The 19,992-nt window shown below is 28.3% G+C and overlaps 1 protein-coding gene across 1 annotated transcript in view; it reads left to right on the top strand.

Annotated features, from left to right (window-relative positions):
* LOC111683886 (sorting nexin-33) overlaps window positions 1-19,992 on the top strand; it is a 59,033-nt gene that overhangs the window by 26,884 nt on the left and 12,157 nt on the right. Inside the window, exon 2 of the mRNA XM_023446014.2 lies at window positions 9,524-10,176. Coding sequence (XP_023301782.2) covers window positions 9,524-10,176 — 653 coding nt within the window. The remainder of the gene's footprint in view (window positions 1-9,523; window positions 10,177-19,992) is intronic.

Below are 19,992 nucleotides of genomic sequence, written 5' to 3' on the forward strand. Positions count from 1 at the left end.
TGCGTCGAATGGTTTTGCGTTTGTCAGGTTAACTGCCTCGAGCTCCTGTTTTGAATCAATAAAACGTTACCTTTCATGAACATTTTTTAAATAACTTGGAATTAAACCGTCTATAAAGATCTGAAATTACTAAGTCATGGATTATTTTTAAAATAATTTACAATCACTAACGTTAGAAACCTCTTAACGACCCTAAACGGGATATTGTTTTTGACACTAATACTACAATACTATTTTTTGTTTTCTCTCTTCTAATTAAGGAGTTATACACTTTCAAAAACTTAAGAATATTAGTATTATATAAAGGTCATTGAAAGACATGGTGTTAATAACTAAAAAAGTACCTATAATTAGAATAATTCAATCCAAAGCTATGTATAAATTAATAAAATTGTGTTTAAAAAAGGTGTGTTTTTAAAATATTTGCTCTTAATATAAAATATAAGATATGGGCAATTTTGTGCCAAGTGACCCAAGTCAAAAAATAATTTATGTATAAAACAGTAGCATTAATTTGAATATAATGATTCCAGCTAACGTTTAAATACTTTAAGTAAAATTTTAATGTTTTTTTTTTGTTATAAATAAAATTTAAGCTCAAAGTGATCATTCGTAATCTAGAAACAGGACCTAATCGCGCAAATAGTTTAAAAAATATTGAAACTTAAGATTTAACTCAAGTAAATCTAAATAGGTTAAAAATACAATGTTCATCAAATGAAAGCCGAAACGTACAACATGAAAAATTCTTTAAATGCTTATAACTCCTAAACCAATTTAAAATAAAAATAATTTTAATTAAATATATTAGACTTCGTTTAAAAATAATGGAAATGGATGTCGTTTAGAGTTGTTAACTTATTCCTAAAATATTACTTTAATGTAAAATATGACAACTTACTTTTTAATTCTATTTATATAATCCTTTTGGCGTTTTTCTGTGTCTTTTTGACATACTTACAGTGTAATTAGAAATAATTAAATAAAAGGCTATATGAAAATAATAAAATTGTATTTAAAAAAGGTGGCTTTAAAAATATTTGATTTTAATATTAAACATCTTATGTGGGCAATTTCGTGTTAAGTGACCAAAGTCAAAAAATAATTTATGTATATACATACATGTAGTATGAATTTGAATATAATGATTCCAGCTAGCGTTTAAATACTTTAAGTAAAAAAAATTAATGTATGTTTTTTTGTTACGATAATGAAATACAAATAAAATTTTATCTCAAAGTGATCATAAGTAATATAGAAACAGGAACTAAACGCACAAATAGTTTAAAAAATATTGAAAGTTAAGATTTAACTGAAATAAATCTAAATAAGTTTAAAATGCCATGTTCATCAAATGAAAGCCGAAACGTTCAACTTGAAAAAGTCTTTAAATGCTTAAAACTCCAAAACCAAAAAGAGAGAGACAAAATTTAATATAAAAACATTTTTAATTAAAAATATTAGAATTCCTTAAAAAATAATGGAAGTAGAAGACGTTATTATTATTTTTCCTTAAATAAATGTAAAATATGACAACTTACTTTTTAATTTTATTTATATAATCCTTGAGGATAATTACTTTTTGGTCTTTATTTAATAAACTTCATCAATTAACAAAAACTTCTTAAATGTTTAATAAACAGTTGATTTTTAACACCACACTGTCATATTGTTTCTTATTACTTAACTAATTTAAATTTTTCAACTGAACATAACTGGACAAAAAAAAAACGAAATTAGCAAAATTTCTGCATTATTTTTTTTATTTTTTTCGCATTTACAATAACAAAATGGAGTATTTATTTTTTTTGTTTTTGTAGTCTTCTTACTATTATCCGGAAGTAACCTAAAAGTAAACTTCCAGACGGCGAAAACTAGAAATCAATGTATTTTGTTTTTGTAAAATGTGTGCTCTCGTCTGACAATCATCCAGTAGTGACTACAATCTACACTTCCAGATGAATAAAATATAACATTAATGTGAATACTCTTCAAACTGTCTTCCAGAAGTGACATAAACATACAAACCAAGAAGATACAAATTCGGAAACAATGTATTTTGTTATTGTAAAATGACGTAGCGTCTGGGGTGATGCGCAACAGTTTTGTCTTCTAAATGTTTGAAGGGTAGAAACATTATAATAAGTATGCCCGGATTAACTGAAAACTTTTCGCTTTTCAAAATGAACTTTTTGAATTTTCTATGATATTGAACCTAAAAAAACATTTTGGTTCTTTAAAAGGTACTTTTTAAATTTTCTACAATATTGAAACCACAGACCAAAGTAAATTAATAAAGTAGCGACATCTCTTGTTGTACAACAACATCTACAACGAACACATGTATTTTGTTTTTGGAATAATTCAAGAATGTGTCAAAATAAAATTTAACAAAAATTTATTTTAACAACAATGTGAACAAAACATAAATGAGAAATATACTTTTAATTTTAAAAAATAAGGTTTTAATTATATTGTTATATTATACAATTTAAAACACTTTTAAACTTCTTTAAAACCACTTTTAATTCACTTTTTCAACTTTTAACAAATAGCAAAACACAATTTAAAAGTGGCGACATAAACAATGTTAACAATTTTCAAAACAAACTTTGACAACTAATTTCATTTATATTGTTAAAAAATAGTCAGCTGTTCAAGTGATGTTACTTTATTAATTTACTTTGCCACAGACATGAAATTGGATATGCTCTGATTATGTGAGAACCTATAAAGTTTCTATAATAATTAACCTAGAGACATGAAATTAAGTATGCAGAGTCGGAATTAGGTAAGAATCGATAAAAGGGAACTTTTTAGTATTTCTTCGTTTTTCAAAAAAAAAACAAAAAACACTTTTTGAAATTACTCTCTTAAAAATACAAGTATAGCGATGAAATTTGACATAAGTAAGTTTTTTACTAGCCGAAACATATCTATGAAATTTTATGTGGATCGGTTTATAATTGACCCTACCCCCCATATAAGGTCCCCTTCAGAAAATGACTTTAACGTTAATTAATGACTTTAACGTTAATAGCGAAGAAAATTGAAATAAGTATGTATCTTAGGAACCAAAACCTTTCCATCAAATTTTATGTGGATTGGTTTATAATTGACCCTACTCCCCCATATAAGGTCCCCTCCATAAAAATACTTTAACGCTCATTACTGCCTTAAAAATACGAGTATATCGATGAAATTTCACAGAAGTAAGTTTTTCACAAGCCAAAATCTCTTTACCAAATTTTATGTGGAACAGGCCTTAATTGACCCTAACCCCAACATAAGGTACTTATCAGAAAATACTTTAAGGCCCATTACTGGCTTAAAAATACGAGTATAGTAATAAAATTCGACTCAATTAAGTTTCTTGCCAGTCAAAAACTCTTAACTTAATTTTATGTGGATCGAGCCTTAATTGACCTACCCCCATATAATGTCCCCATCAAAAAAACGAGTAAAGCAATAAAAAACGAGTAAAGCGATGAAATTCGATATAAACCTGACCTGTAGTAACCAAGATCGTTCTACAAAATTTTACGGAGATCGGTCTATAATTGACGCTACCCCCATATAAGGCCCCTTCAGGAAATGACTTTAAAACTCAGTACTGGCTTAAAAATACTAGTAGATTGTAAGCTAATATCTCTAATCTCTTTTATAGGAACCGAAATCTTTCTATCAATTATTATGAGGATCAGTCCCCCATAAAAATTCCGCCCCAGAAAATGACGCGAAAAATACGAATACCGCAATGCAACTCGACATAAAACAATTTTGATTTAAACTCTCACTACCATATTTTATGACTTTAATGCTCCTTAATGGCTTCAAAATACAAGTAGATCGATGAAATATTAAACAAATAAGGAACTGAAATCTTCCTACAGACTTTTATGAGAATTGGTCCATATATGTATGTATAAATACCCCTACTCGCTATAAAAATTAGCACTGTCAATAGTAAAACCCCCATTAATGGACCTCTTTCAAATGTTACCCTGATGTTCTTAATAATATCGATATATAATAATAAAATATTCAAACTATGGATGGTGGGTATAAAAGATTCGGCATAGCCGAATATAACACTCTTACTTGTTGACATTTAGGAAGATTTTATTCGAAAACATTTCATTAATGTTTTTCAATTAATAAACATTTTGTCCACATTTTGATATTTGTTTGTTTTTTTTTTCTTGTGCAGATTTTTTACTACATTTTGAGTAGATTTTGCCAAAATCTACTAATGAAGTAGATTTTGTTTTGTATGGGAAATCTACTTAAAATCAATAAGATTTTATTGTCATACTTTATTATCATTTTCTATTAAATTATATTAAATATTTACAATATGATCTTATCTTACACTCTACGATATTACAACAAAAGTTGTTCAAAAAGTACTAAATAATGAATGTATTTTAGTTTTTTTTTTTTTTTGGTAAGATATTTTATTATTAATAAACTTAATTCAAAATAAAAATTAAAGTTTATTTAAATATTTTTTTATTTTAAATACTAAAATTTACAACTTCGTTTTTTAGTATTAATTTCAACTCATAAAAATTAACTGTCAAAAAAATTGTTCGCTTGTTAAAATTAAACAGATTTGGAATTGTAAAATAAGTGCGACCAATAAAAAAAAAAACAGTTATGAAGTAATGTGAAATAAATAACTTGAGTTTGTGTTATAAAACTTCATAAAAAATTATAATGAAAATTTTATGAAAAAATGTTGCTAAATCTGTTTGTATTGTTGAAAATTATGTGAAAATCATGCATTTTTATTGGACCCATGTGCCATTTAATATTCATTACATATTATGCGATATTTCATAATTTAGATGCAATTTTCATTCATAAAAAGTTTTTTACAAAAATAATTTTTCTTTTTAATTTATTTTTTTAATTTAAACATTTTTTGTATTTCCGGTGTCCTAGATAACTTAGATTTATATTTGTGCTCTTTGGTCTATTTTGATTAATTTAACCGTTTTTATTAATTTATTTTTTTAGCTGAAAAATGTTGAGTATATACAACCTATTTATTTGAGTGTACCCTGTCAACATTTCTATCCAAATTGTGACCATTTTAAAAAAGGGAATCTGGAAATTATTCTAATTCTACACTCTTCTATGTCATAAAAGCGACTTTATAATTTCTTTATTTCTCTTATTTTATAAATAATTTAAAAAGTTTTTTAAATTATAATTGACTTATGTTTATTTATATAAAACTTATATTTTTATACATAAACTAGCTAATACCCGATGTGCTCCGCTACCTCAATCGAAATTAAATACATAATAACAAAAAAATTCAACTTATTTTGGCATAAAAAACGATAAAGTGGTAAAACAGAAATTAAAAATAAACAGCTGCTTACCAAAACAAAAATAAAATTTTATTAAAAACTGTTTATTTATTAGTTTAAAATGTGGAATAATGAAAATAATAGAATTTTAAATAAAAAGAAATTAATTTGGTTTTTTTGCTCGTTAAAATAGTTTAATATTATTTGATTTTTTAGCATTTGACTGTTTTTTTCATTGTGAATATAAACTTATGACTTGCTACAAAAATCTGTTCACAATCACTGTTACTACACTTTAGTAGATACAATATACAATTTGATTGTGAATTGAAGAAATATATCTCATTTAAATTCTAAAATAATACATTAATGATTTACTTTTATGATCTACTATTAATGATCATACTTTTATTCCTAAAAAAAATTCATATTCTTATGCCTTGGGATATACAATATTTTTGTTTTACCCTCTAGTATAAATAAAAAAACACTTAAAGATTTTTAAAAATTCTAACCACAATAGTTTTCCAGATTAACAATATATTACATATGAGAGCCAAGCCCCCTATTGAAAGCCCGCCCTTTATTTTCTAAATGTTCACATGAATGTCAAAGTTATTCATATAAAATTTGAAGATTCTAGCTCTACTAGTTTCTTAAATATACGATTTTCCAAGATCTCCAGATGAAAATCCTTCCTTTTTCCTCCAAAATGTTCAGATGAATATTGAAATAATTCAATTTCAGACATACGAATTTTCATCTGGGGGGCTTCAAGCCCCCCAGATGAAAGTCCGCTCTTTTTTCTTAAAAATTTTAAGAATTTAGTTGTATTAGTTTCCCAAATTTATGTATTTAATTAATATGGGAAGTGCCGCTCCCCTCTTGGGTAGTCCGTCAATTTATTACCCAAAATGTTTACATGGGTGTTAATGTTTAGTTTAGTTTAAAAGGGTTGTATATCAATGTATACATCCACTCGGAGACCTAATGGTCCATTGTGAATCCCTTGGGTAAAAGACAAGGAGAAAACAGAAGAGAACAGAAGAAAGGAGAGATGAGAAGAGTGAGATTTTCCCTCCAAAAAGAGAACAGAAAAAATAAGTGGTCATGGAAGGGAAATCCTTAATTGTCTATTAACTGAAAATCCAAAAAGTTCCCCTAATGAAGCCCATAATGTCGCATAGGTTACACCCTGCTACATCTCCTAGTTCATCGTGGAATCCTTTACCTAGCCATTTCAGTCTCAGACTCTGTAATCTGGGATAGTGGCATAAAATATGCTCTACTGTCTCCAGTTCTTCTTCGTCCTCAGACAACCTGCAAAAATCCTGTGTGTTACCGACCTCATTACCCCTAAAGGCTCCAATTGAGCAGTGTCCGGTTATTACCCCTACTAAAATCCTTGCACTCTTCCTGTCCAATCCTAAAAGCATTCTGGTTGCTTTTGGATTTTGGACTTCGGCCATAGTGTCCTAGAAACCCTACAATCCAGTCTACTGTAGTAATGACAAATGGGGGGTTTTACCGAGCTGACCCTTCTATCGAGCTCCAGATCCGAGCCCTGTCGGGCCAATTCATCTGCAATCTCATTACCCTGTATGTCACAGTGTCCCGGTACCCAGCACAGCCTGAGTGTGTATAACCTGGGTGTTAATGTTATTCGTGTAAAATTTTAATATTCTAACTGTAATAGTTTCCAAGATAAACGCTTTTTTATTTAATTTATATAGGAGGTGCAACGCCTCCTAACGCTAGCCCGCCCACTTTTTATCTGACAAAATTTGAGGACTCTAACTGTTATTTTATCTCAAATATACGAATTTTATATTTTCTTTATGTGGGCGTGGCTACTCGCCCACTTGAAAATTCTAAATAAAAAGTCTATTACCTATTCCAGACATACAGGAATACGCTGCGAAAATTTCAAGAACATCGGTTCAGCCATTTAGTAGTCTATAACGTTCAAACATACAAACGTATATGTAATCATACAAACAAACACATTCATTTTTATATATAGATAGATTAAATAAATACAATTTAATACGAAATTTCATAATGTTCCACTATACACACAACTGATCACTATGAACTTATATATTAACTGAAATGTTCAAACACTACTTCTTCTATTTGAACAAGAATAATTCTGCAAGAAAAAAAATCTGCATTGAATTACCTCGTTAGCGTATTAAAAAGTGCTCTTTTTATACATTTTTATTTTATCTAACACGAGTTTACAACGATTTTGCTTATGATATAAAACCTATATGGGTTTCTTTATTTTGACCGTCTGAGTCCAGAAAAAAAATATTTAAGAAAATATAGGATGTCAAATTTTAGATTATACATTAAGACAAAAATGCTAAGAAAGGGTTAAAATAGGACGACAAAATTAAATAATTAGGGATGTAGTTATTTTGTATACAAAAAATTTTACTGGACTTTCTCGCAACTCTGTATCAATTGATGCAATTTTTATTACACAAAGTTGGGTAGACGTAAATTTTATATAACTGATTTTTTTTTTTTTTTTTTTTGAGTTGATTGTTAGGTTCCCATAACAGCTGCAAGCTCAAAAAATCCATTTCAAATATTTTTCCATCACTACTGACAAAGGGTGCTTAACAAAAACCACTTTTTCTCAAAATTTCGTAGTATAGGAAAAAAATAAAAATTGTTAATAACCAACCGAACATAGATAGCCCTTTTCAAAAATATATGTTTCATTCCATGAGCAAATAAAAAATAATAATTTGTAAACTTGTGTTATCATTTACATCGAAGTAGAATTTATCAAAAATAGTATAAAAATTAGAAAGTAATGTATTTTGTTATTGTTAATATTTTTATTTTATAATGTTGAGCCCTAATAGTGACTTGTTACTTTATGTATCCAAAGTTAAACTAAAATTTGGTGGAAGGGTAGTAGTTCTGTATCTTTTGTTAGTGTATTGTAAGAATATACTAAACCATTTGCAAATGCAATGATGCAAGTTAGGCTAATTAATTTTGTTTTCATATTTTTAAATACGACTTTTTGAAACTATGTTGGTTTAAGAATTCTACTAGACGACATGTATTTTACATAAGTAAAATACTCAAATGAGGTTTGATTGTATATGTATATTCAATTATCGTTCTAATAAGACATAAAACATAAATATCCTTAAAAAAAATAAAAAAAAAATCAATAAAAATTCCTCCGATCATTTAGTGTTACAAAGCACTTACATGAGAAATATTAATAAAACCGTATAATTATGTTAAAAACAGTTTTATTAACCTAAATGTGAGTTTTAATCCTTATCAGCGTAAACCGTATATAGGGTATAGTCACAAGTAGGAAACCCTTCAGACGTCATTTTCTAAAATCCTGTTTCAAACTTTTATCAGTTTTAAAATGTAAACAAAATCTCCATGTGTCTTATGTAAAATAAAAAAGTGAAATGATGGCCCCTATTCCGCATTTCAATTTGAATCGAAATTTTCTCCGTTTGGCAACTTTTCGACTCCCCGCCACATAAACAACAACTTACAAAAACGTAATTACGATCGAAATCGTAAAGCATTGAAACGAAATGAAATTGCTTCTTATTTTTCTTTCGATTCAGTTATTTGTTGGAATACCTTTTTTCGATCATTGAAACGTAATCGAAATGCAGAATAGGGTGGATATTTTGTTTTCAACATATATAAATGAGACATAGGATATGTTTAAAATGAATACCTGTATTTATGATGAGACCAAAAAAATCAAATTAACAATTAAACGTATATATATTTCATAATTATATAAAATGTCCGTAATATATAAATAAAATTTTCAATGCCATTTTGCGAGAAAATGGTGGGAGATAGAATAACACATATCGGGTTTAGCAGCTAAAAATACATTCAAAATAATCTAATTGGTTTTAAAGTTTTCAAAAACTATCATTTCGTTGGTGTCTTAATTCTTTAGTAAATTCTATTAATTCTGATTGATTTTTAAAATTTTTTATTTGTTTTTCAAATAAATTGGGAAATGCTTCCTGATTATCACTTAAGCAACGTGCAAAATTATCATAGGAACTGTCTATTAAATGAAGGCCTTGAAAATATATAGCTCTTTAACAATTTAATTTACTTAATAAATAAATTAAAGATTTTTATTAAATTTTGAAATAACACGTAATAATTTTAATACTTTTATATAGGTGTCTCGGCGATATAAACATTTTGATTGGTTACATGAGAGACTGGTAGACAAGTTTTGCCTAATTCCAATTCCCCCTTTACCTGATAAGCAAATATCTGGTCGGTATGAAGAACAATTTGTTGAACATCGACGTGTGCAGTTGCAGGAATTTGTTGATTGGGTTTGTCGACATCCTGTTTTGTCTAGATGCGAGGTTTGGCACCATTTCTTAACATGTAATGACGAAAAGGTTTGGAAAATGGGAAAAAGAAGAGCTGAACGCGACACTTATGTAGGCATTACTTATTGTTGGGCTATATCACCTCCAGAAAAACAATTACTACAATCCTATGTAGATTCACAGATGGATAGTTGTTCACAGTTTATTCATTCCATGGACCTGTCTGTCCGAAATTTGTTAGCAATTTCAAATGACATGACAAAACGATATCAAACACAATCAAAAAAAGAATTTCAGCGCATTGGTGATGGATTATCTGATTTATCGAGGGCAATTTGCATTGATGAAAGACGTGCACCTCCATCAAGCAATAAATCTTTGTCAGAAAGTTTATCAAAAATCGGCGATATATTTGCTGCAATTGGTCAACAATGCGGCGAACAGCCAAAATTTGATTGGATACCTTTTTCCGATAGGTTGCACATCTACAGGTATGTTTTTGTACAATTTTTAATGAAGAATATAACAAATCTTTGCATTTCTTTTTCAACTTTGTTCACTTAAAATTAATGGTCTGAGTTAAATTTCTACCATGACATACAATGACTCAAACAAAAATCCTAATTAAAATCCCTACAAACATTTGGAAGATATCGTCCATAGAAGATATCAACGCAATATTAAATTTTTATAATTTGGAAGAAAATCATCCAAGCAATATTTTTTTGATATCGCAATGTTAATATTTAAAAGTAAAATCGGCAATAAACAATAAAAATATTTAAATTAATATTTTTTTGATTTTGTAAAGTATTTTTTGTTGCCAAATTGTTGTATTTATTTCTGTAAAAGGATTTTCATCCTACGCAATACGTTTAGGATATCGTTATGTTATCGCATAGATGATATTATAGCAATAAAAATATTTTTTTCAAACTTCAAAATATTTTCAAAATAAGAAAAAAACTAATTTTTTTAAATAAATCTTACCACAATAAGTTAATACGCGATAAATCAAGACGACATCATTACAATTGTAATTTATACTTGGAAAAATGTAAGTTTATCTTTATTTTCATATAAAAAATGGATAGTCATGATGTTTTGGTTTTCAGAGTACTTAAAAGAAATCAATATTAAAAGAATCTTCCTGTGGGTAAAACAAAATTGTGCTGGGGAAACGTTAATTTGGCATATTTATATTAATATATTTTCCATATTGTAATATTTTATTGCTAACACTAATAAATGTGTATTCAAATTGCCAATTTTTTAATTTCTTATACTTTTCTTCCTAAAGATAATAGGAGAATATCTCCAATATAACTTCCAGACGATTATCTGAAGATATCTTCTTATTTTCACCATGCTGATTATCTAGCAATGTCTCTTTTTTGTCTTCTAGGAGTATTGCTTTCGTATTGCTTAGAAGTATCCCCCTGGCCGCACAATCTCTCCCGAAGGAGGTATCCTCCGCAATACGAATATGATTGTTGCCGCAATAATTTTTTTCTTCTAAGCAATACGAATTCGTATCGTTTTCGTATCTTCTTGCTTGTAGGGATAAATATTGAACATTAGTAGGGTTACCAGATTCCGACAAAAAGCTGGACATAAACAATACTGAGAAAATTTTAATTTAGCTTTTGTGTAAACAATTTCACAATGATACTGGGGTTCTCATATACTTTTGCCATATCGCGACTCATGGACTTTTTAATTTTTACGCAAATATACTATTTGACATCCTTTAAACAAAAATTCCATAAAATATAATTTGTTGATATTTATTTTGACCATATCTCCGATTCTTATAAATCTATTTTAATGGTTTTAAACAGCTAAATTCTTAATGGCGTATCTAATTCAGTTAGTTAAAATTTGGATTCCCGAAATTTATGGAGCCTTTAAAAAACTAATTTTAAAGACAGACGGACAGACATTCGGTGCGTCAACTTTTTTAACAACCGCGAAAAAATAATGACGTATTTTCTTTTTTTGGTCTATTCGATTATGCACAGTGGTATAGGAAAAAAAAGAGGGAAATAATTCGGCAACTTCTAAACGGATTATCCGATTTTAATGAAATTTGGTATGCACAAAGAGGAGGTGTTGTCGAGTTTAGGTTTTGAATTTGGACCTTATAGGCCAACCATTTGAGTTCCGATTTAAAAATCAATATATGTAACAAATTTAAGAGTTAACCTTATAGATGAAAATAATAGTACTAGGTAAATTTTCTAAAAGATGTTGAGTTTTCCCTAATTAATTTGTCACTTAAAAAACATTATATAATTTTTGAAAATTAAAAAATTCGCGGAATACTTTAAAAAAAAATAAAAAATGTTTTTTATTCAGATTATGCGAAGATACAAATTTTTCAAATTGCAATAAAAATTTTATTTATGAATATTTTTTAATGAAATTTTACAGTTAGGTAGATTTTTTTACTCAAAATCCAAAATTAAATAAAAATTTCGAATTTTCTTATTAGAAATCCCGGAATTCCCAAAAAAGTTTTAAAAATCCCAAAAATGGGATTTTTTATGTTTTTTGCCTATTATATCGATACCAGGGCGGGGTTATCGAAACCCGTTACAAAATGATTAAGAACATATTGGGTCATATAAAACAGGTCACTATAATTTGATATCGACTATGCGATTTGAGAGTTGCCGAGGTGTCCTAATTTGAGGACCCCCCGCCGGGGCTCTGGTTGGCCTATAAGGTCCAAATTCAAAACCTAAACTCCACAACACCTCCTCTTTGTGCATACCAAATTTCATTAAAATCGGATTAACCGTTTAGAAGTTACCGAATTATTTCCCTCTTTTTTTCCTATACCACTGTGCTATCTTACGACAAATTGCATACATATACATATGCAACAAATGTCAATAGTTACATATATATTTTGAATATTAGAACCAAAGTATAACAAGTAGTCCGACTCTCGCATATAGGAAATTACACTCTCACATCTACGAGTGCCGTGTGAATTCGACTCTCTTGTGAGAAATTTAAACTTGTCAAAACACTCAAATGTTTAACTTACCTTTTTGGGCACTTTTAAGGATTGTACGCAAAATTGCAGGCATCCACAAAAAACCTGCAATTTTTTAAAATAGTTTTAACGCACTTTTGATTTAGAATTTTGTTTAATTTTCATGAACTGGAAAAAAATGTTGTTTAATTATTGACATTTTTTGTTGTTGTTGAATTTGAGTCATACTCATAAAATCTAATAAAGAACTGAAAGTCGCGGTCCCAGTTTTATAGTGGAAGTCAAAGGTTATGAGTATCAAATCTTTGCATGTCGGACTACTTGTTATACTTTGATTAGAACTATGTGGATTTTAACAAAGTATTCAGAATAACAAAAAAAAAACACTTTAATTTAGTTGTTATTTTGACATATGGCGATACTTTAAAAGAATATGCCTCTTCGCGGATTCGTTTACTAATATATTTAATACGTATTTTGAAAAATTGCTTATTTTTTTACGCGCCATAGTATTTATACACAGTTTTGATTTCATTCGAAATATGAGTTAAGAGACCGTGTAGCGAATGTAAGCATTGCATACATAACATCAGGGCTATTTACCTGTGTAAAGCCACATAAAATCTAATAAAGAAAAGTCGCGGTCCCAGTGTTATAGTGGATTATGAGTATCAAATCTTTGCATGTATCGCGATTATTGTTCGACGTACAATTTTAAATGTTATTACAACTTTTGTAGGGAATACAATTTCCAATATTTTGGAAATGATTATTTTCGCGAGTCATCATTTGATTTCAAATTATTTTGTTTTCATTTTCCTTAGCTATGTTACTTAAGAATATCAGTTATATTTATACTAATAAACATATTTTGGTTTATCTCAGAATTCCGACTTATTCAAGATTTTAAATTGGTCTAGAAGTTACAATTTCACCTTCAATTTGAAATTTAATATTGTGTACATAATTTACTTCCACCAAATTCCATAAAAATCGGAATCGTAAATATAGCCTACATCGTTTTTTCATATAAGTGACACAAGTGCTTTAACAAGATTTGTTCGCCCCAAAAAGTTGAATAGTACACCAATAAAGATATGGATAAATGCTTTTGTGCACATTTTATTTATTTATTTAAGTCAATGGATTAAATCCTTACAGACTTTTATAATATACAAATACAACCAGTAGAGGAAACTGCCGCATAGTGGTATAGAAAAAAAAGAGGGAAATAATTCGGTAACTTCTGTCGAGTTTAGGTTTTTATAGGCCAAAAAGGGACCCGGCGGAGGGTCCTCAAATTATGAACCTCGGCTATGTTAAATTTTTAAAACGATTATATTTCTTCATTTGAGTTCCGATTAAAAAAAAAAAATTTCGTATATAGAATCTCCTCATCGAGCACTATAAAAAATGTTGTCGTAAATTATATCTTATAGTTTAGGAGATATTTGCATTTGAAAATTAAAATTTTAAAATTTTTACCGCCCTTACTTTAGTTTTTTGATAATAGCGGGTCCAATATTCCCGATTTTCGCCATTTTTTTATTCGCTTAACAACAAGTTTATATTTAAAAAACAAGTAGGAAATTATAGTCGGGCATGGCCGACTATATAGTACCCTACACAATGAGTATATTTTTAAATTTTTTATTTTTTTTAAAGAAACTTTTACGTTGAATATTACCATAATTCCAAAATATTAAAGCAATTTATTGATTAAAAAAAACTAAAATTTCTAAATGAGGCTTTATATAGGTTAAATATGGGCCTATCCTCGGAAAGGATATATTCTTAAATAACAGTTAGTTTTGTTGAGTTTCATTGCGATACAAATGGTTACAAGTCAATTTTAGACGTTTAAGACATTTTTTGAAGGGGGTTTGGTATGGGGCTAGGGTCAAATAAGGGCCTTACGAAAATCTGCAGTGTCATTTATACTTATATAGAACTTATTTGTGTCAATTTTCAGAGAGATAATAAAATATTTGACGTAATTATGGCATAAAAAGTTCAAATCGGGAGGTACGGTTGTATGGGGGCTATGTGAAATAATGGACCGATTTCAACCGATCGTTACGTGTGCCAAAAAACATGCTTGGTCCAAATTTCATCAAATTTTCTTAAAAATTGCGGCCTGTACCTTGCGCACAAGGTTTACATGGACAGCATCCGGACAGACGGAAGGACAGACATGTCTTAATCGACTCAAAAAATGATTCTGAATCGATCGGTGTACTTGCATTTGTGTATGTTACAAACATCAGCACAAACGTATAATACCCTCCCCACTATAGTGGTGAAGGGTATAATGAACCCTCCGTCACGCACATGTTCCGATAGTCTCATACGTAATGTATCTATCTGGCGGGATACACTATGTATGTCAGTACATTTATCTGGAAAATATGCCATTTTAGTAACAATGTTACGATATCTAACAATATTTGTAGAGGGTACCTGGAGACTCAAACCATATATATGTATATATATTTATATATATATATATATATATATATATATATATATATTATATATTATATATATATATATATATATATATATATATATAATATATATTATATATATTATATATATATATATATATATATATATATATATATATATATATATATATATATATATATATATATATATATATATATATATATATATATATATATATATACATATATATGGTTTGAGTCTCCAGTATATATATATATATATATATTATATATATTATATATATTATATATATTATATATATATATATCTATATATATATATATATATATATATATATATATATATTTAGAATTGTAGAATATTGATTCTTATTCAATAAATCTAACACTAAGTACCATTCTAGCCACTCTAAGTATGGGGACATCACACAGTGGTATAGGAAAAAAAGAGGGAAATAATTCGGTAACTTCTAAACGGTTAATCCGATGAATTTTGGTATGCACAAAGAGGAGGTGTTGTCGAGTTTAGGTTTTGAATTTGGACCTTATAGGTCAATAATGGGCCCGGCGGAGGGTCCTCAAATTAGGACACCTCGGCAATGTTACATTTTTAAAACGATCCTATTTCTTCATTTGAGTTCCGATTTAAAAAAAATCGTATATAGAATCTCCTCATCGAGCACTACAAAAAATGTCGCTGTAAATTATCTCTTATAGTTTAGGAGATATTCCCATTTGAAAATTAAAATTTTAAAATTTTAACGTCCTTACTTTAGTTTTTTGATAATAGCGGGTCCAAATATTCCCGATTTTTATATATCAAACAGTGAAAGAATTATGTAAAAATCATGACTCGACAACACCTCCTCTTTGTGCATACCAAATTTCATTAAAATCGGATTAACCGTTTAGAAGTTACCGAATTATTTCCCTCTTTTTTTCCTATACCACTGTGCAGCACCATATATCACTATAGAACTATTACATGATAAAATCCTGATTTTCAACCTCATATTTTAAATGCTTTATTTTATGAATAAAATACAGTAGGCATATTAGGATCTGTATAGTTATTCTTGATTTGGGTTCTAAATATTTATAAGTGTATGTATTAGCTGAAAAATATTGCTTTTGTTGACCTTTGGGGTATGATAACCACCTATATTTTAAAACATCTAAAGTGGGTATTTTTCCTGTACTACACGACACTTTTCTTTACATTGGTTTCAAGCATTCTAAGGTCTGTTTAGAGGTCTAAATTTAAACATAGTGTACCTCCTAGTTCGTATATGGATTTTGGAGAAGCTAAATCAGGAGTCCAATGGTTTTCCTTGGATACAAGTTAAAGAATTTGAAGCACCACTCAGTGGGTTTTTTCTAATAATTCTTTGGATCATTTCATCAATTATTCTATTTTATATTTTTTAATGTTATTGATTAAACATCTCATAATTATATTTAATTGTTTTATATTTTTCTGAAAATCAAAATTAAAAATATATTTATATTTTATTATTGCATACGTATGCATAAGAGAAAAATATGCATTTTGGTTACTAATATATTAAAAATTTGAATCTCTGAATTTTATGCAACTTTCATAACAAAACGCTTAAAACTTATTTTTCATAGAGTTTAAAGTAACCAAATAAATAATTTGTCTTGTAGTGAACAAATAAAGCATTGATAATGCCAATAAGTAATAACTAAACAAAATGATATAAAATTCGAAATATGTTGACTAATAATCGCTCAGCAGTTCCTAAGGATCCTAAAAATAAAACAGAAAAGCCAAACATGGACTTTGGAGCTTACAAATGCTTAAAGAAACCATATTTATCAAAAAAGTTTTAAAGGACTTGGCCCACATCTTAAGTTACTAAATCCTTTTGTTGTTTTCAATATAAAACTAAAAAATACTTGTTCGTTCGCATTTAGTGGAACAGGCACTATAAATAATATTGTAATACATTTTTACATTTACACTAATTATAATAAATAAATATTATCTATTTAAAAAATTAATAAAGACCTGAAATGTTGTTTCAGTCCCGAATGTTTTGACCATCAATATATACCTATAGGTAATTTAGGGCGGATTTCTTACTTCTAGTTAAACTAGGATTAACTTGCTGTTAGATTAAACTCGGAACAAATTTAGGCGGACTTTAACCAATGATTGTGTTTTTCAGTTTTAGATTTAAGCTCAGTTAACTTTGTTAGTATTGCCAACTTTTCACTCAAAAACACAAAAAATGAACAGCTGTTTTTAGCAAACAATACTTTTGTAAAATGAAAAATTTTGGAAAAATGTTAAAAAAACATTTAAAAAAATAATAAATAAAGCAAAACAAATCAGAAAATTGCAATTTACTTAAAATATTAAGTTTTTTTTCTTCCGAAATCATTGTTTTATTGTTTTTGTTAAGTGTGTTTTCTCACTTATATCTTGAGTTTAATTGGCCAATTACTCTCAGTTAAACTAATATATTAAGTAACTTTATTGATAACTGAATAACACGAAACATATATTAAACCAGGTTTAACCAAAGAATGAAGATTATCATTATCAAAAAAACTCACCTTTAAACAAATTTTAAATTTTTCAAAGCGCGATATTTTTGGTCTTGAACGGGATTCCGATTAAAAAGTTATTCATTTAAGTAGCACTTCCAAACCAAATTTCTTTAAAATCGGTGTTGGTAAATCCGAAAAAAGGTTTTTATGTCTGTTTTAATACGGATTCTACCTTATATCTATTATAAGAAACTTCTTAAAAGCATGTCTTCAGAAAATTGATTTCAACAGACATATGTACATACAAACGGATAGCTTAATCGACTCCGCTTTCTGTAAGGATCCAAAGTGTATTTACTTTATAGGGTCAGAAAATTATACTGTGGAAATTATAAACGGAATGACAAACTTATACAAATATCCCTTCACATGAAGGTGAAGGATCAACTGATTGAATAACTCCACCTTATGTGAATTCGCCTTGATTATGGTATATGTGTAATTGGGATGAACTAAAAATTCAACAGTGCTAACGGTTCGACCAAAATTGGCTGTGTAAATTCGTGAATGGAATGACCATTTTTCTCATTCAAATAATATATATTTTAAAATATTCATTAAATATATGTTAATAAAAATTGTGTTAAATAAACATACATTAAACAAAATTTACATAAAGCAATACATCTAAAAAATATGGTCACTCTAAACCAATTTATACGTTGTTCCTCTGCGTATGAATAATAAATAGTTCGTTATATATTATATAAAGTATATATATTCTGCATCCTTATAGTCGATTAAGCCATGTCCGTCTATCTGTCTGTCCGTTTTTCTGTCGAAATAAATTTTTTGAGGATCCCAGATATCGGCGAGATCCGAATTTTTAATAATTCTGTTAGACATGATTTCAAGAAGATCGCTATTTAAAATCAGCAAAAACAGTTAATAAATAACGGAGATATGAGCAAAAATCCAAGACACCTTTTAAAATTTCATCAAAAACAAGTAAGAGTGCCATATTCGGATGTGCCGAATCTTATATGAGCAAAATAAAAATTTTTTAAGAATTGGATAAATTTTTTCCTCTGAAAAGAACCATATTTAGTGGATGGATTGGAAAATATTTACACATAATATTACACATATAATTACACATAATAAATATGAAAACGTTAACTATTTTCAGTAATGCGTAAAAGTTATATCGCTTTAAAATTATTAAAATTAAAAAATCTTTTAAAATCTCGGTTAAGGTATTTTCAAACAAAATAAGTACCAATAAGTAAGTATTTTAATTCAGTTTCATCGATTCTTAAAAATATTTGATTTTGCTTATATACCCTTCACCATAGTGTATTTTAAACATATTAGTTTTTTACATTATTTTTACACAAAAAGCAAAACAAAGGAAGCAACAACAATGCTAAAAACAACGAAACACAAAAATGCAGAAGGCAATTTAACCAACAGACATCTAAGTGCCGGTCCACACTAGGAAACTTTCGTAGAGAAACTTTTTCTTAACTCTCTTTTGAAGTTTCCTAAATGTCCACACATAGAAACTTTTGTTTCAGAAACTACGTGTTAATTGCATTGATTTGTTGTTGTACGAATGAGAAGAATAACAAAACAAAACAAGTAAGAGTGCTATATTCGGCTGTGCCGAATCTTATATACCCTTCACCATAGTGTATTTTAAACATAATTGATCTTACAGTCTAGTTAGATTTTGTTTTTGTTTATCGTAAAAAAAATTGTTTTAAAAAGCACTTGGAAAAAATTTGTGTTAGTTTTAAATTTCAAACTTAAATTATTGGCATAAAAATTATTGTACAATAACTCACTATCTACTCTCATATAATTGAAAACGTTTTAAATACTTTTTTTCTATTCACTAAAAAATATATTTGCAAAACAAAAGTTAAAATTATTTTATTATTTTATGTTTGGATTCCAAACATACAAAAAAATACACAGCTGAATAAAACCAAATACATCTACACACATAAAATTTTCAGAGGTTGTCTCGGATTTTTGCTCATATCTCCGTTATTTACCGACCGATTTTGCTGATTTTAAATAGCGATCTTCTCGAAAGCATGTCTAATAGAATTATTGAAGATTCAGATCTCGCCAATATCTGGGATCCTCTAAAAACTGATTTCAACAGACAGACATCCCCCCGGGGGCATGTTGGTGTTATTGCAATCCCGGGTTATAAAGAGGGCCCAATACCTCCAGTCTGACCGGGAATGAAAAATTGGTTGTTTCAGTCTACCGCTTGGCTTAGTCCTTGCATAGATTGCCAGATGTCT

The sequence above is a fragment of the Lucilia cuprina genome, chromosome 5 (genome assembly GCF_022045245.1).
Source record: "Lucilia cuprina isolate Lc7/37 chromosome 5, ASM2204524v1, whole genome shotgun sequence".
Lineage (NCBI taxonomy): Eukaryota > Metazoa > Arthropoda > Insecta > Diptera > Calliphoridae > Lucilia > Lucilia cuprina.